General features: G+C 48.4%; 2 protein-coding genes across 2 annotated transcripts in view; both read left to right on the top strand.

The window, feature by feature from the left end:
- The first annotated feature begins 2,257 nt into the window (after positions 1-2,257).
- Positions 2,258-10,209, top strand: HAUS3 (HAUS augmin like complex subunit 3). Its single transcript, XM_045834589.1, has 5 exons — positions 2,258-2,356; positions 3,031-4,040; positions 4,964-5,403; positions 6,503-6,731; positions 9,049-10,209. Exons 2-5 carry the CDS (start codon positions 3,135-3,137, stop codon positions 9,280-9,282), a joined length of 1,809 nt encoding a protein of 602 aa, XP_045690545.1. The 5' UTR covers positions 2,258-2,356; positions 3,031-3,134; the 3' UTR covers positions 9,283-10,209.
- POLN (DNA polymerase nu) overlaps positions 2,338-15,731 on the top strand; it is an 87,950-nt gene continuing 74,556 nt past the window's right edge. Inside the window, exons 1-2 of the mRNA XM_045834588.1 lie at positions 2,338-2,356; positions 11,890-12,034. Coding sequence (XP_045690544.1) covers positions 11,896-12,034 — 139 coding nt within the window. The 5' untranslated portion in view covers positions 2,338-2,356; positions 11,890-11,895. The remainder of the gene's footprint in view (positions 2,357-11,889; positions 12,035-15,731) is intronic.

Here is a 15,731-nt window from a genome sequence, read left to right as displayed (position 1 = left end):
CTGCCTTTCGTCACTTTTGGTGCTGCAGAATCCAGCTGGTGAGACGAGCCTCAGAATGTCACTCCCCTCCTCGGACAGGGTCCCCACTCCCCACTGTTTGAAGAATGGAGTCCTGCCATTATCACTGAACATGACATCTAAAAGCAAACGCTCTGTAACATCAGGCTATGGCTTAAACAGCTCCGAAAAGACACCGTCCCAAACTTAAAAACTTTTTCAATAGCGGTAGAGGAAAAAAGACTCCTACAGGAAGGAGAAAAAGCAAACAAAAACACTAGACCCTACAGCTCTGTGCAGGTCTATTTAGTCTGTTACATCCCCTGGCCCTGGGGGCCCTGGCTGGGGACTCAGTAAGCACCCTCGCTGAAACCGCAGGTGATTTCGATTGGAAGAAAGGGTGCTTGTCCTGGAAGTAAGGGTAACATGTTTGTTTTCCTCAATTCCAGATGCAGCCTCAAGTGCAGAAATACCCTAATGTATGCAAAGAAAACGTTTTAAGTCTGTATAGTCGAACCTATTGTGTTTGTAATTTGTGTGTGGGGGGACTAATACCACTGATTTTTACTTTATAGTTTATGGGGTTTTTTGGCCCCACTAACATTGTTCAAACAATTAACTACAGTCAGTAACTCAAAATCACATGGAGAATTTGTGGGCGCAGGAAATGACCCGGGAGTCACTAGGAAGAGTGGGCTTCTAGAATAACCGCATGTGCATGGGTGGGGGCTCACCCTCCCGTCCCCTAGGGATATCACTATAAAGTAGCCCCCTTTCTTCCTGGCATCTTATCTCCTCTAAGTCTATAATATCCCCCAGTTCCTCCCATCTTAAAACGAACCCGAGCCCAAATCCTCCCCCCTGCTCTGCATTCCCACCCCCGCACCTCCTGTCCTTCTGCCCCTTCTCTCTGTTCTTCAGCCTTTGCCTCCTCAGCAGAATTGAGGGCAGTGCCCGCACAGCCTTCACTTCCTCCACACAAGCCGACCGGGCTCCCGTCTCCTGTCCCCTGCCCCCACTCCCCCGCCCCCATCCCTCTCCTCCCGGCCGGCGGCTCTAACTGAGCCGCAGAAGCTCACTCGCAGGACCCACCTCCTCCCCCATTTCAGGCGGGGCACCGCCCCGTGACCCCTCCCCGTGTTTGTTTTTCCGATCATTTCAGGCTTTGTCTTTTTAGAAGGACAAAAAGTAAAGTGAATTAACTAAGTATTTTCAACTCAAGACTTGCGATATCTGCCTTGGAACAGCTTTCTCTCCCCTCTCCTTAAACAAATTTAGAAAAATTAGGCAGAAAGACTTGTGCCCTTCCAATGTCAAACTAGGCGAGGACGTCGTCCAACCAGCCATCTTAACCATTTGGTGCTGGCGGTGTGGGGAGAACCCTGCATCATCAGGCCTGGATCTGCAGTTGATTGGGAAGTGAAAAGGCTTTGGTCTGGTAGAGATGTAAATGAGCTCCGTTCAGCGCGAAGGAGAATCCCAAAGGTCTGGGTACAGTGGAGGGGGCGGGGGAGGGGGCGTCAACCAGGTTTTCATGGACTTTGCCACCTGTTTCAGGGCGTTCGTTCTTTCGTTCATTGCCTACACACGCTAGCTTCTGGCATCCTCTAGCAACACTGTTGCATATTGAGTTTACAACGCCTTGGGAAGCGATGTTTTGAAAACGGGATTGTGGAGGACGTCGGCTTTGGCTTAGCGCTTAGTCGAAGACTGACCCTCAAACCGCGATTGCGAAATAATATTCATGGTAAGAGACTGTAAAGCGAGTAATAAAACAGACCACCCAGCAGTGCTCCGATGGCTTCAGACCCACGATCTGCTCACTCCCTCCACCTCTCCCAGGAAGCGCCCCTTCGGCACCGCTAGGACCGGAGACCGGCGCTGAGTCAGGGCTGCCGAGTCACGTGGCGAGCCGAAGGGCTGGCTCTGTCCGCGCGGCTGACAGCCGAGCCGTCCTGTAAAAGCCTGTCATTAGGGTGCGGGAGTTTGAGTGCGAAAGTGCAAGGAGCTGAACGAACGGAGGGGTCCGTGGTCCAGGAAGGGCACGCGTCGACGGGGTGCAAGGACTCCACGCCCGAGCCGGGAGCGAGAGGCCGAACTTCCCAATGACTTCTTCTTCCGCCCAATGCGCGCTGCGGCCCCGCCTCCGCCGCGGCCACGCCCCGAAAGCAGAAAGCCAATCAGCTCTGGCCTTGAGAGTCGTCGCCCGCCCTCTGCGGCGGAGCACAGACTGTCGCCTTGTAGCCCCGACTGGGTCCTCTGCGCACGCGCGGTGACGCGCTCCCGTGAGGCAGTGCGAGGCGCGGAGCGCGCGGCGCGGACGGCGGTCGCTGAGGGAGCGCGAGCGGGACTCGCTGAGGTGAGCGGCGCCGGCCTCGCAATTCTGGGCGGCGCGCAGCTGTAGGAGCGGCGGCGACCCCCCGCTGCCCCCTCTTTTTCCGGGCGCCCCTGGGGGGCTCCTTCCAGCAGCGCGAGGAGCGCCCGCACGGCTCAGCCAGAGCCTGCGGGTCGGGAAGCCCGGCCCCCGCGGGCCCGAGGCGCGGTGGGGACGCGGAGCTTCGCAGAGCCAGCCCGTCCGCCCTGACGGGGCTGCGCGGTTTGTGTTTCGCGCGAGGCGGCGGCGTTGGCGGGCGCGCCGTGCGAGCATGCGCACTCGCCGTGAGCCGAGGACCCGCCCGGAGGGCTCCGCGCTGCAGCCGGGCGGGGCGCCGCCGCCGCGGGCCCCTCGGGGGGTGTTTTGCTTCGTGACGGCTCGGTCCCGGGGCCGGCGGGTCCCGAGTGGACGGCGGGCCGACAGCGCCCGTCCTCAGCCGCCTCGCAGCGCCGGCGTCCGCGCCCTCCCGGGGCGGGGCCGCTGCTCTGCGGCGTCGCGGGCCGCCTCGGCTCTCGGGAGACGGGGTCCCCCTCTTTCGGGAGGGGTTCTCCTCGCGGCTCGTGCTGCTGCTGCTGCTGCTCTCCGCCTCCGCCGGGGCCCTCCGCGCCGGCCGCCGCCCCGCTGGCGCGCCGCCTGACGCCCGTGTCTTTCTCGCCTAGGAGAGGTCGCCGCGGGCCCTAGAAAGCCCCCCCCCCGTGCACGGGGCGCGCAGGGGGTCTCGCGTGGGTCTGGGGTCGGGACGGCAGCCCGCCGGCGCGCGGCCATGAGCTGCGGGAGAGACTTCGTGGAGACGCTGAGGAGGATCGGCTACCCCGAGGCCGAGTCGCTGCACGCGGAGGACTTCGACTGGCTGTTCGAGGCCGGCGGCGGCGAGCCCTTCCTGCGCTGGTTCTGCGGCAGCGTGAGCGAGCGCAACGTGCTGTCCGAGGCGGAGCTGCAGGCCTTCGGCCGCCTGCGCGGCGCGGGCCGGCCGGTGCTGGAGGGCGCGGCGCTGGAGGAGGCGCTGCGCACCTGCGCGGCCCCGCGGGCGCCCGCGCCGCGCGACGCGGAGGTGGAGGCGCTGGAGCGCGAGCTGCGCGCCCTGCGGGAACTGAGGAGCCTGCGGCTGCGGCGGCGGGACCAGCGGCGGCTGCTGGCGGCGGCGGCCGGGCACGCGTCGGCGCGGCTGGGCGCCGAGGAGGCGGCGGCCGCCAAGGCGCTGAGGCGGGGTCGCGGGGCTCTGCGCTCCGTGAGCGGGGAGGTGGGGGGCGCGCTGCGGGCCGCCGCGGACGCGGTCGCCCAGCTCGCGGCGTTCCTCGGGGCGCCCGCGGGCGCGGGGGCGGGGGCGGGCCCGCCGGTGTTCCTGTACCAGTGCTCCCCGGAGAAGTACCTGGGCCGGGAGGAGCAGAGCACCGCGGCGCTGGCCCGGTACACCAAGACCCAGTTCTTCCCGGGCGCGCGGGAGGTCGTGGAGAGCTCCAACGAGGAGAACTTCCAGCTCGTGGACCCTCGGGCCGCGGCCCTGAGCGCCAGCCCGGAGGCCGTGGAGGCGAGGCGGCTGGAGATGGCGCGGCTGCGGCTGGCGTTCGTCTGCGCGCAGCACCAGGCGGTGCACCTGAGGGCCAGCAACCGGAGCTTGGAGGCGCGGATCGAGTGGGCGGAGGACGCCCTTCGCCGCCCCGCGGCCCAGGTGAGTGCGGGCGAGTGCGGGCGCGGGCCGGGCTCCCACCGCGACCGTCAGCCCCGGGGACGCGCGTCAGCCCCGGGGACGCGCCCTGTCTGTAGGGCCAGTGCGTGGTCGGGCGTGTGTCCGCGTGTGTCCGCGTTTCCTGCGGGCGGACCCTCCGACTAGTGGGGCGCAGAAGCGGTCCCCGCCGCGTCGCTTCCCTGACTTGAAACGGCAGTGCTCTGTGCTGGGGTTCGGGTTCGGGTTGGCGCCGACGCGGGAGTGCCCTCTGCCTGCGCGGGGGACCTTAGTGCTGGGCTCTGTCCGCTGCGGCGTGTGCTCCGAGCGGCGCGGCGCCCTGGGCCCTGGCTCCGGGGGCCCGCGGGTGGGTGTGCTGCAGGTGCCCGAGTGCTGTCCTGGAGAGCGTGCCTCTGGACCGTCTGAGCCCTGGCTGGCCGAGCGAGCGCGGGGCTGTCTGGAACCGAGTACCAGTAACAAGCTGGGCACTTCCAGCTGGCGGACTTCGGAGCAATGACGTCTGCAGTGCTGTCATTCTCCAGAATTGCCAAAAGCAGCGGACAGAATTGGCAGAACAGCTACTGAGATTATTTTAATTTTGAAAACGAAATTAAATAGCATGCATTCGCAGTCATCGAGTAGTGTGCTGATGGTTTTTATTGATCGGGGCCAGTGTGACAAGCTCCCTGTGTTTGGCGGCCAGGACTGTGTGTGTGTGGCGGCACTCGTGTTCCAGTTTAGCAGTTCGTGTGGGCTCTACCCTGGACTCGGTCCGCACCTTTCCTGTGACTTTGGCTTTTGCTAATAGGAAGTTGTTTATTTTTTTTATTGAGCACGGTATCTGTTAACCTAAAATGGAAAGTGAAACTAGTTTTAAAACTTTGAACTGCATACATACAGTGTGAAATGTCATTGCTTTCTTTATGTAGGCTCTTGGAAAAGAGGATTTGGAAGCTAAAATTTCTAGCTTGAGCAGTCATATTCTGAAACTTGAAGAACAGATCACTCATATAAAAGAGAGCACCTTGCCTGCTGTGATAAAAGAGAATGCCCAGTTACTGAACATGCCCGTTGTAAAGGGAGATTTTGATCTACAGATTGCCAAGCAAGATTATTATACAGCAAGACAAGAGTTCGTTTTAAATCAGTTGATAAAGCAAAAGGCATCTTTTGAACTTCTGCAGTTATCGTATGAAATTGAGTTGAGAAAGCATCGGGACATACATCGGCAACTTGAAAACCTGGTTCAAGAACTGAGTCAAAGTAACACGGTACTCCACCGGCGATTAGAAGTGCTAGCTGACCCATCAGTATCTCAGCAGGGAAACCCCAGGAATACCATCGACACCAAGGATCATTCTGCTCACAGGTGCGCGTCATTGTTTCAGTGCTGAGTGGTGGTTTTCCTTTTGTAGGATACTAGTTTGAACTGAAATTAGGGAAGGTTAAAAAATTCTTTGCACTCCATTTTTGGCCTTTTTATTCTCCCACTTTTATGTGCCTTTTTTTTTTTCCTTTTAATTTTTTTGTTCCCTTTACCATTTATGTTAAATGTGGAAGTAGCTTCTGTAGAGCTGAGAGGATTGGGTCAGAGGCGTGACTACACACCAGGTCCTACTCACCTTGAACACCATTATTGAGATGTCTCACTTTAAATTTAGGGCAGGAGTTTAACCACCGCAGGAAGTTTGAACACAGGGTGGTGCACAGTAGGTGACTACCTTCGGAGAAGGTGGCAGTAGAGGGAGGACTCCAGTTCTGTGTCTAGGCAACTGAGTCGGTGAGAATGAGTGCTAGCTCCCTACCTTTCCTGGATGTCTGAAGCAGTTTGATGGTGTGGGGGTGCTGAAACTGGTGGGCTAAACTAGTCAGAGGCCTCAAAAGTCTGGATCCTGCTCCTCATTTTTCTCCAGGGCCAGAGGAAAATCATCTGATCCTCTGTTGTTGTTGAAGGAAACGAGACATAGATAGGGCTGCGGTTTCTGTTTATGTAGCTCTTTATTGTTTACTTTTTACACATTTTACATTTTTTATATTTTCAAATTATCTCTTTTAAATCAACAATAGTCCTTTAACATAGGTAGATAGTAACGTGAAAATTAAGTCTCAGGTTGACCTGACCTCCGTCTCCCAGAACAGCCAGAACTTAGGTGTGTTCTGTGGAAGAAGTGTTTTCCCTGGAGGTATCTCTGAAATGTCCATTGTCTGAAGTAGGTTAATGGCAGTTAAAGAAGAATTTTATTTTTTATATAGGAAAACTGGGGCTTCAGATACAATAATTTGAGTATATATTTTTCTAGGGAGAGTATTTTCGTTGCAGTGTTTTTAGTTACTTGGCTTAACAGCAGGCAGATTAATATTTTTAAGTTGTTAGCTGTGCACAAAGATGCCCCAATGCAGTGGATTATAATTTTGAAAACTACTGATTTGAGGATTTTTTCCCTCTAATTTTTATTTTCACATTTTAGGTTGTATCAACTTTTAGAAGGAGAGAATAAGAAAAAGGAATTGTTTATAACCCATAAAAACCTGGAGGAAGTGGCTGAGAAATTAAAACATGATGTTTCTTTAGTACAAGACCAGCTGGCAGTATCTGCTCAAGAACATTCTTTCTTTCTGTCCAAACTGAATAATGATGTGGACTTGCTTTGTGATATTTTGTATCAAGGAAGAAACCAGCTGTTGCTTAGTGATCAGGTGGGTACTTGCCACAGTAAAAAAAAATGTCGACCTTTTTCACATATAAATATACTCCTCAGGCAGTTTTGATAGTGTGCACAGTTTTCAAAATTTATAAAGTATTTCAGACATACAAGAAAATGTAATGCTAGTGCTAAGAATTTAAAAAAGTAATGAAACCACTCTTGTATTTTTTTCACCTCTTAGCAAATAGAGTATTGGCATGGTATTGTTAAAATACTGTGTACACTTAGTGATAGCGTGCTCCTCCTAAGAGCATTCCCCTCCTTTCAAGGAGCAAATACTATGCTCAATTTTATCATTTTCTTGCTTTTATTTATAGTTTTATTACGTTTATCTATTCCTAGACTATATATTGTTTTGTCTTGTATATTTTTGAACTTTATATGCATATTATTTTTGTATGCGCTCTTCAGTAACTTGTTTGTTTTTTAATGATACTGGGATTCATCTGTGTAGATGTATGCAAAGCTGTAGCTCATTTATGGCTTTCTCTTTTATATATTTAATATTCCATTGTATGAAACCCCATGATTTAATTATCTGTTCTGTTGACATTTGTGTTATTTCCAGTTTTCGTTATTGTAGATCACACTGCCATGGATAGTCCTGTTGCATGTCCCATAGTTGCACATTCATGTGTATGCACACATACACACTCATTCTTACTCTCTCTCACAAATGGAATTGCCGGATCATAGGTGCACTGTCACAGTGTTCATCAAATTGTTTTCCAGAGTAGTTGAGCCGCATTGTACCGGCATTGTCTAACAGATGCTGTTTGTCCGTGTCCTTTTCATCACATAGCATTGTCTGATTTAACACTTCTCTCAATCTGTGGTTACAAAATAGCATCCCACTGGTGTTGTAATGTGCATTTTTCTGATTAAAAGGGAGGTTTTGCTCCCTTTCAGTTGTTTACTGGCCATTCATCTTTTTCTGAAAATTGCTTGTTCATCTCCTTTGCTTGTTTTAGGTCCGTTAAAAAATCATTTGTAGGGGATACTAATCTATTTTAAATGCCAATCCTTTGTTATTTTTATATATGTGTGTGTGTGTGTGTGTGTGTGTGTGTGTGTGTGTGCACGCGCGCATGTACATATTCCCTATTTGTGGCTTGTCTTTTGTCTTTTTATAGTTCTTTTGTTTCTGGCTTCTTTTAGGATTTTATTATTATCATTGTTATTTTTAAAGATTCTATTTATTTATTTTTGGAGAGTAGGGAAGGGAGGGGGAAAGAGAGGAAGAGAAACACCAGTGTGTGGTTGGCTCTCACGCACCCCCCACTGGGGACCTGCTCTAGCCCCGGATTCAGGCATGCGCCCTGAGTGGGAATCAAACCAGTGACCCTTTGGTTTGCAGGCCAGCTCTCAGTCCCCTGAGCCACACCAGCCAGGGCAGAAAGCTTTTGTTTGATTTTTAAAATACTTTGCCTTTTACATTTTTTTCCTGTTGGAGGATTGATCTGAATAACTAGCCTACCTTTCCTTGAAACAGGAAGGCTTGTGAGTAGTTGTCTTTTTTTTTAATGATTTTTAAAATTCTGGTAAGCAAAAATTTTTCATTCTTTACTTATTTGTGGTAAATATACAGAATGTAAAAATTACAGCTCTAGCCATTTTTAAGTGTACATTTCAGTGGTGTTAAGTACATTGACAACCATGACCACTATGTATACATTTCCATAACTTTTCCATCTCCTTCAACCCCCACTCCTCCTCCTTCCCAGCCCTGATAACCTGTATTCCATTTTTCTGTCTCTGCATTTGTTTACTCTAGGTACTTCATTAAAGGGAGTTACAGAATATTCTTTTGTGTTCGGCTCATCTCAGCATAGTGTCCTTAAGTTTCATCCATATGGGGGAAATGCTGCTGTGGACATTGGTGCACAAGTATCTGAGTCCCTGCTTTCATTTCTCTTGGGGAAATACCTCGGAGTAGAACTGCAGTATCACATAGTAATTCCATGTTTAACTCTTTTGAGAAACTGTCAAACGTTTCCACAGCTGCTGCACCTTTTTACATTCCCATGCACAGGGGTTCCAGTTTCTCCCTGTCCTTGCACACACTTTCATTTTCCTTTTTAAAAATATGTAATATGTAATAGCCATCCAAATAGGTGTGAAGTGGTAGCTGTGATCAGGTTTTTAAAACTCGTTTTACTGATTTTTGTCTTGATTCAATAGATAATTGTTTTATAAAATTTTGTGACTGGGAATATCATTTATATTTTCATGTAAATTACATTTGAGATTTATAATTAGTGTTACAAATAGAGCTCTTGCATTAAAAGCAATTTTTATTTTCCTTTTAGGAGTTAACAGAGCAATTTCATCAAGTTGAGTCTCAACTGAATAAGCTAAATCATCTTCTTACTGATACTCTTGCCGATGTGAAGACAAAGAGAAAAATTTTGGCATCTAATAAACTGCTTCAAGTGGAAAGAGAATTATATGTATATTTCTTAAAAGATGAAGATTATCTGAAAAATATCGTTGAGAATTTAGAAAACCAATCAAAGATTAAGGCCGTTGGTCTCAAAGATTGAAAATTACTAAAAACTGAATCTTTACTACAAGTGTTTAATATTTTACACATTAGGAGGAGAATGTAGCTAATAAACACTACTAAAATTTTAAAAACTTGAGATCAGTGGAATATTTAATGAGTTCAAGATTTACATCAACTTGTTTTCTTCTTTATATAACGCTTACATTCAGAGCACCACCCGCGCTTTCTATGACTTGAACATTTGCTTGGTGGCACTTGGACCTGGTGACTTTTTTACACGTAGGGAAAAAGCATTACAGCAGCAGCCCCCTTATCTCCAGGTTTGCTTTCTGCTATTTCATTTACCTGCAGTCAACCATGGTCTGAAAAGATTAAATGGAAAATTCCAGAAGTAAACAACTTACAAGTTCTGAATTGTGCGCCATTCTGGATAGTGTGAGACCTGCTCCATCCAGTCCTGGACGTGAATCATCCTTTTATCCAGCGTTTTCACACCGTGTGCTGCCTGTGCGTTAGTCACTTAGTAGCTGTCTTGGTTACCAGATCAGCTGTTGCAGTGTCTTGGTGCTTGTGTCCAAGTCGCCCTTAATTTACTTAACGATGGCCCCGAAGTGCAAGACCAGTGGTGCTGGCAATTTGGATATGGTGAAGAGAAGCCGTGAAGTTCTTCAAGTGAAAATGCATCTGTAGGGTTCTCTGTGGTTTTGGGCATCCACTAGGGGTCTTAGAATGAATTCCCTGTGGACTGGGGGCGTGGGTTCCTACTATATTGTAGAATGCAAATATTTTTAAATAGACTTGTACCTCTACTAATTTCTTTTTTTTTTTTAGAAATAGGAATTTTTTGCTGTTAAGTATTTTAAAATTTCATAGTCCTTTGAATCAACATTGTTAAAGCTGTAGACTTTATTATATGGAATAGCCAAGTCTATATTTGACTGTAAAATAAAATTCTGCTACTCTATCTGTATTCTCGTAATTTTCTTTTGTAGACTTTGAGACTCGTAATGTTCTTACTTACGCCACAACAAATGTCAAGTCTCTGTTTGCCATTGTTCCTTTTACAGGCTGGGTCTGAGGTCCTAAATTTTTTGTAAGACATTTCAGCAGTTATTTGATTTCAATGTGGCTTACACTTTCAAATGAAATTTCAAAATTCCATTGAAGTGGTTGCTCAAGGGATGCATAATGCTATTCTAATCAGTTTCTTTGGTGCAAAAATACTTAAACGTTGACTATAGTAGTTGGGACACAAGTGTAGTATTTGGACAGTTAGAGATCATTTTTCTTAAGTATAGTAAACATTCTTTTATTTTTTAAAGATTTTATTTCTAGAGAAAGGAAGGCAGGGAGAAAGGGAGAGAAACATCAATGTGTGGTTGCCTCTTGTGTACCCCCTACTGGGGACCTGGCCTGCAACCCAGGCATGTGCCCTGACCAGGAATCAAACCAGCGACCCTTTGGTTTGCAGGCTGGTGTTGAGTCCGCTGAGCTACACCAGCTGGGGCACAGAAATCATTTTAAGAGTTGGTATAAAATAATTTATCAGTTATTACATTAAATGCTTTATTGCCTGATTTATACGTGGCCTGTGTTATATACCATGTAAGCTTTATAGAGAAAAGATACAGCAAGAATATTCTTGCTCCAAGAATATATTACCTGCCCTTCACATCTAAAAACTGTATTATAGGTGATCTTTATGGAATTTTTCAACTATCACTATCAAAATGGGTATGTGTAGGTGACAGATGAGCACTGATAATTTTTTCAATCCATTGAGCAAAGATGTTTTGCCAGTTAGTGTTTGTACATTATTTAAAAGTTTATGAAGTCTTAAAATTTTGTAGCAAAAATTTTGTCTAGCCAAGCTTGTATAGTTCAGTGGGTTGAGCCCAGGCCCGCGAACCAAAAGGTTGCTGTTTCAATTCCCAGTCAGGGCACGTGCCTGAGTTGCGGGCCAGGTTCTCAGTCCGGGGCGTGCAAGAATCAACTAATCGATGATTCTCAAAAAAAAATGTTTAAAAGAATTTTATCTAAGTTCTGCTATTAGCTCCTCAGTTTTTTGTTCCTTTTTTCCCTTATTCTACCTTGCAATAAATTAAATTTTTTCTTAAGTAATATGGAAAAAAAGGTGTCACCTGGTTTCTTGCCTAAGAGCAAATTCTGTTTAGGGACAAATATGTGAGATGTCTGACCAACTACTTGATGATTTGTACTGTTTCTTCCAGACCTTCACCTGCCCAGCCCCAGGGCCAGTATCGCTGAGCAGTGTCAGTGAAAAGACGTCAGGTGGTGTGTCATGCAAGTCAGCTAAAAATAATTTTGTTAGTAAATCTGTGTGCTAGCAGATGATAACAGCTGTTTCAAACCTCAGGTGGTGTTTGAGTAAATCACTTGCTTCAAAATTGGGTAACTAAAAAATGTGTTTTACTTTGTTACTTGTTTATTGTAATACCCTAAATGAGCCTCTAACCATTGCTTTCTTCTTGCTATGCAATGTGTTACAGGGAAAATTTATTCCTCGTGGTGGTGAATACAGTAATTTTTTATGAAAGTCTCAGTACATAAAAAGATTTCAAACTGTATCTTATTTTGAAGTCTCAAAATTAATATATAGGTATTATGTTTATCTTACATTTAGGATTTTATGAAAATGGAAAATTATGAGGCGTTTGTAGGCTTTGATCTCTGTCAGATACCACTCTCCAGTGTTGCTCAGAAGATTATGTCTGCTCTGCATTCAGGCAATTTAGTGGAGTCTGTGAATTGGAGAGAGAATGAAAAGAGTGAGTAATTTTTATGAACCTTTTGTTACTTTGATGTTAAGAATTCCTAAGACTGAGGTTTGAAAATGAACTGTAGCAAAATTAGCCTATGGAACTCGGGTTGTGTGTTGAAGCTCCTGCCCACAAACAGAGCCCGGCTTCCCCTCACTCTCCTCTCACTAGTGATGACCGAGGGTCTGCTCGCTAAACTTGTGTGTTCTCATGGCCCTTAGCTGCTTTAAAATGTAACACCCTCTTTCTCCCTCCAGGCATTTCTGTCAGACATTCCTTTAGAATCCACCAGCTGTTGAACCTTGAAAGAGAGGGCCTCCTTGACAGTGCTCGTTGCTTCAGCCTTAGCTCTCGCCGAACCTGTACCCGGCACAGCCGGCCCTCCGTATCCGTGGGTCTCACATCTGCAGGTCCCACCAGCTGCAGGTCCAAATGGGAAAATCCTGGAATGTTCTGGAAAAAAGCAAAACATGACTTTGCCATGCCCCCAGCAGGATGCAGAGTCCACGTAAATGAAGTGTAGGCATGCCCTGCTGTCGCCTGTATGCCAGTGTGGCGTGTGCCTAAACACTGCGCCATTTTATGTAAGAAACTGGAGCGTCTGCAGGGTTCGGTAGTCCTGGGGGTCCTGGAACTGGTCGCCCACAGACCCTGAAGGAGACCATACCTGCCTGTTGTGTGTTGTGTGTGGTGGCCTGGGGAAGTGTCTTTATAATACGTACTGTACTGCAGAGAAGTGCGTAAACTCCCACGGGGCAGACATGGGCGTGTCCAGTGTGTACGTGTTCATGGCGTGACATGCTCACAAGTGGGCTGAAATGTTCCCACCTCCTTAAAAAAAAATAGCAAAGTAGTTTTTACTTTAAATTTGTAAGTCGGGGCCAATAATTTCTTTCTTTTTCCAGAGTAAGTTGTAAGCGGGTGAGGTAGAATGAATTATATTGAGATGAAATAATTGAGAGTACTGAGAGTGCAAATGCTGTTATGAATGCAGTTTCTTCGTTAGGGTGTGGGGGCACTCGACGTTTCAGCCTGTTCACGTCCAGGCATCTGTTGCTTGTGTGTCTCGTAGACGTCACTAATCAAGGAACTGGTGAGAATTTTTGGGTGCGGACTGCATACTTGGTGTGTTAGGGGGAATGACGCTGGTGGGGGGAATAGTAGGGAAAAATAGACATTTAAACGTCAAAGAGCTTTCTCCTGTATTCTGCATACTTGATTTTTAAAATACAAGCAGTGTTCGCTTGACAGGTGGAAGTGCACTGCCCTTAGGCACCTGCAGCAATGAAATGCCTTTGGTAGCTACGTGGTGTCCGGTGAGATGCATTTGTGGCAGTCGGCCCAGCTCGTGACCTCTCATCGTGTTCTCAAAATACCCTGTGAAAACCCAAAGTTTATGGAGAAGATGATGGGACAAGATGAGGTTTTACTTTTTGTCAGGTATTTTGGGTTTGGAAAAATCGTGGATTTTCGCAAGGATTCTGTGTTTTCTATTACATAACAGCATTGCTGCAAGCTTAGTGACTCGAAACAACGGTTGTCTCTGTTTCTCGGGTTCGGGAGTCTGGGCCGAGCTTCACGTGGCCTCTGCCGGGCGGCAGAGCGGGTGCAGCCGGAGCCAGAGTGTCGGCCGAGGCTCACACGGAGGGGCATTCGTTTGCATGCTCACAAGTCCTTGGCAGAATTCGGTTCCTTTCTACGGGGTTCTGGCTGTAGGCAGCGCTTCATCAGGGGCAGCAAGAGTACGTCCCTAGCAAGACTGGCATCGAAGTGTTAGGTGGCATCATCACAAACATCCTCCTACCTGGGCTGCTTCCTGTTGTTTAGAACCGAGTCGACAAGTCCCACCTACACTCGGGAAGCAGTGTACCAGGGCGTGAGCACCAGGAGGCATGGGTCATGAGACCGTCTCAGAGAGTCTGTCTGCCACTGAGTCCCGCCAGTTTCATTATTTCATAGACATTTGATTTAAAGTCGGATTGCTAGTGGTTACTGGTGAGTGACGCTGGACTTCAGAGTGATTCCTGGGTCTTGTCATGCGCTGCCCATTTCATACCAAATAAATATCAAACTTGAACTCAGAAATCATCGGAAATAAACTACCAATATTTGCTTTTACAAACACTAAAGTAAAACCAAACATTAATAGGTCACTGTGGGCTCTACTTTTGTGATACGCTAGACCAAGCAAAGTATCTGGAGATAGGTATCCGAGTAAGGATTGGACTGTATGAGCTTCTTGCAAGACTGATCTTTTATTTAAAGACCCTTTGCTGGGGGGAAAAAAAAAAAGATGCAGAAACTGAAACCACACCTTAACGGATTTATATAAAGAGGGCACACATGTCACTGCCGCTTGCTTACACTGCCAGCACCTCAGAATTCCCTTCTCACTGATGACCCTCTCCCTGCTCTGCAGGGACCACTGTCCTGACTTTTTATGCAACCACTCCTCACTTCCTAGTCACGGGCACCTTGTGTTGCTCCTTAGGCCTTTGTGGCCGAGTTTGCCGCACCACCAGAGTGTCCTTCGCTTTTGTGAGACCCACAGACCACAAGGCTCAGTCTTCTTGCAGTCAGGGGTGTGTGGCCAGGCGGCAGGTCCCCATCAGTGACGTGTGCGTGCCGTTTCCAGGGCAGCCTGGAAACCTCCCGCTCGCCTCCTAGCTGGCCGCCTCTTGCCCGCCCTCCAGTTGCCACCTGAAGTGCCTCCTTTCCTGCCCCGCACATGATAGCCGCGTCCTCGAGGATCGGGGAACAGTGTCCTGGAAGGAACCCGGGTTCCAGAGGGACTTCACGGAACAGCTGCACCACCATCTGGGGCCACTCACGGCAACCCAAGAGAAAGAAACTTCTGTTCTCTTAGCTGTTGTATCTTACTGTGTTGCTGGGTCTTCTGTGACTCGCAGTTCAGCTTTCTACCCTAACTCGGGCACCTTTAAACTAGGTTCAGAATGGGGTTCATCTGAGTTGGATTTTCTTTGTCATTTTGTTGTCCGGTAATGCCACTGAACACCTTGGTAAATAAATGCTGGGGGAGTGGTTTTCAGGGTGATTCCAAGGTTGTCAGCTGACCGGGTACTCGGGTAGGATTATTCGTGTGACTAAAGCACATACTAGCGTATATCTGTGTTTTGTCTTGAGTACCTGTGGAGATCAAGTACGTTTGCTAGTATACATTTTTCAGGTTCTTTATTTAACTTGGTAGAGCTTAGAGGTGAAGACGGCATTTTTCACATTCCAGGCGCTGGGTCTTAGCTGCACAGAGCTGCCTGCTCTCCCCCTGGGCCTGGCAGTCGTTTCCGAATTGTTATTTGCCTTCAGTTTGTTGCCACTTTGGTCTTGGCTCCATGGAGCTGAGCTCTGTCTTTGCTTGCTGCAGGGTTTGTCTGCGGGAACAGCCCCTCTTCCTCCTGCCTGGCCCCGCCTGCCCTTTACCCTCTGGTGCTGCCCCCCTTTCCCTCTTTGTGCCCCCTTCCGATGTGACTGTAACTTCCGAACCTGTGGCATTTTCCAACTTTCTGCTTACCCTTTTTTTCCCACCTCCACTCAGAGTGGAGTGAAATCAATGTCTTTCAAGGTTCTGCTGAAATACTTCTTTCATCATCACAATGCAATGCTTCCACATTGCGTGCATTGCAGTGGAATTAGTGCATTTGATTCATTGCAGCTCCGTTTAGAGAACTTGACTGTGAAGTGTTCTGGG

This window comes from Phyllostomus hastatus, unplaced genomic scaffold, assembly GCF_019186645.2.
Source record: "Phyllostomus hastatus isolate PE091 unplaced genomic scaffold, TTU_PhHast_1.1 phas_contig_196, whole genome shotgun sequence".
NCBI classification, from domain to species: domain Eukaryota; kingdom Metazoa; phylum Chordata; class Mammalia; order Chiroptera; family Phyllostomidae; genus Phyllostomus; species Phyllostomus hastatus.
This window is presented reverse-complemented; position numbering and strand designations above follow the sequence as displayed.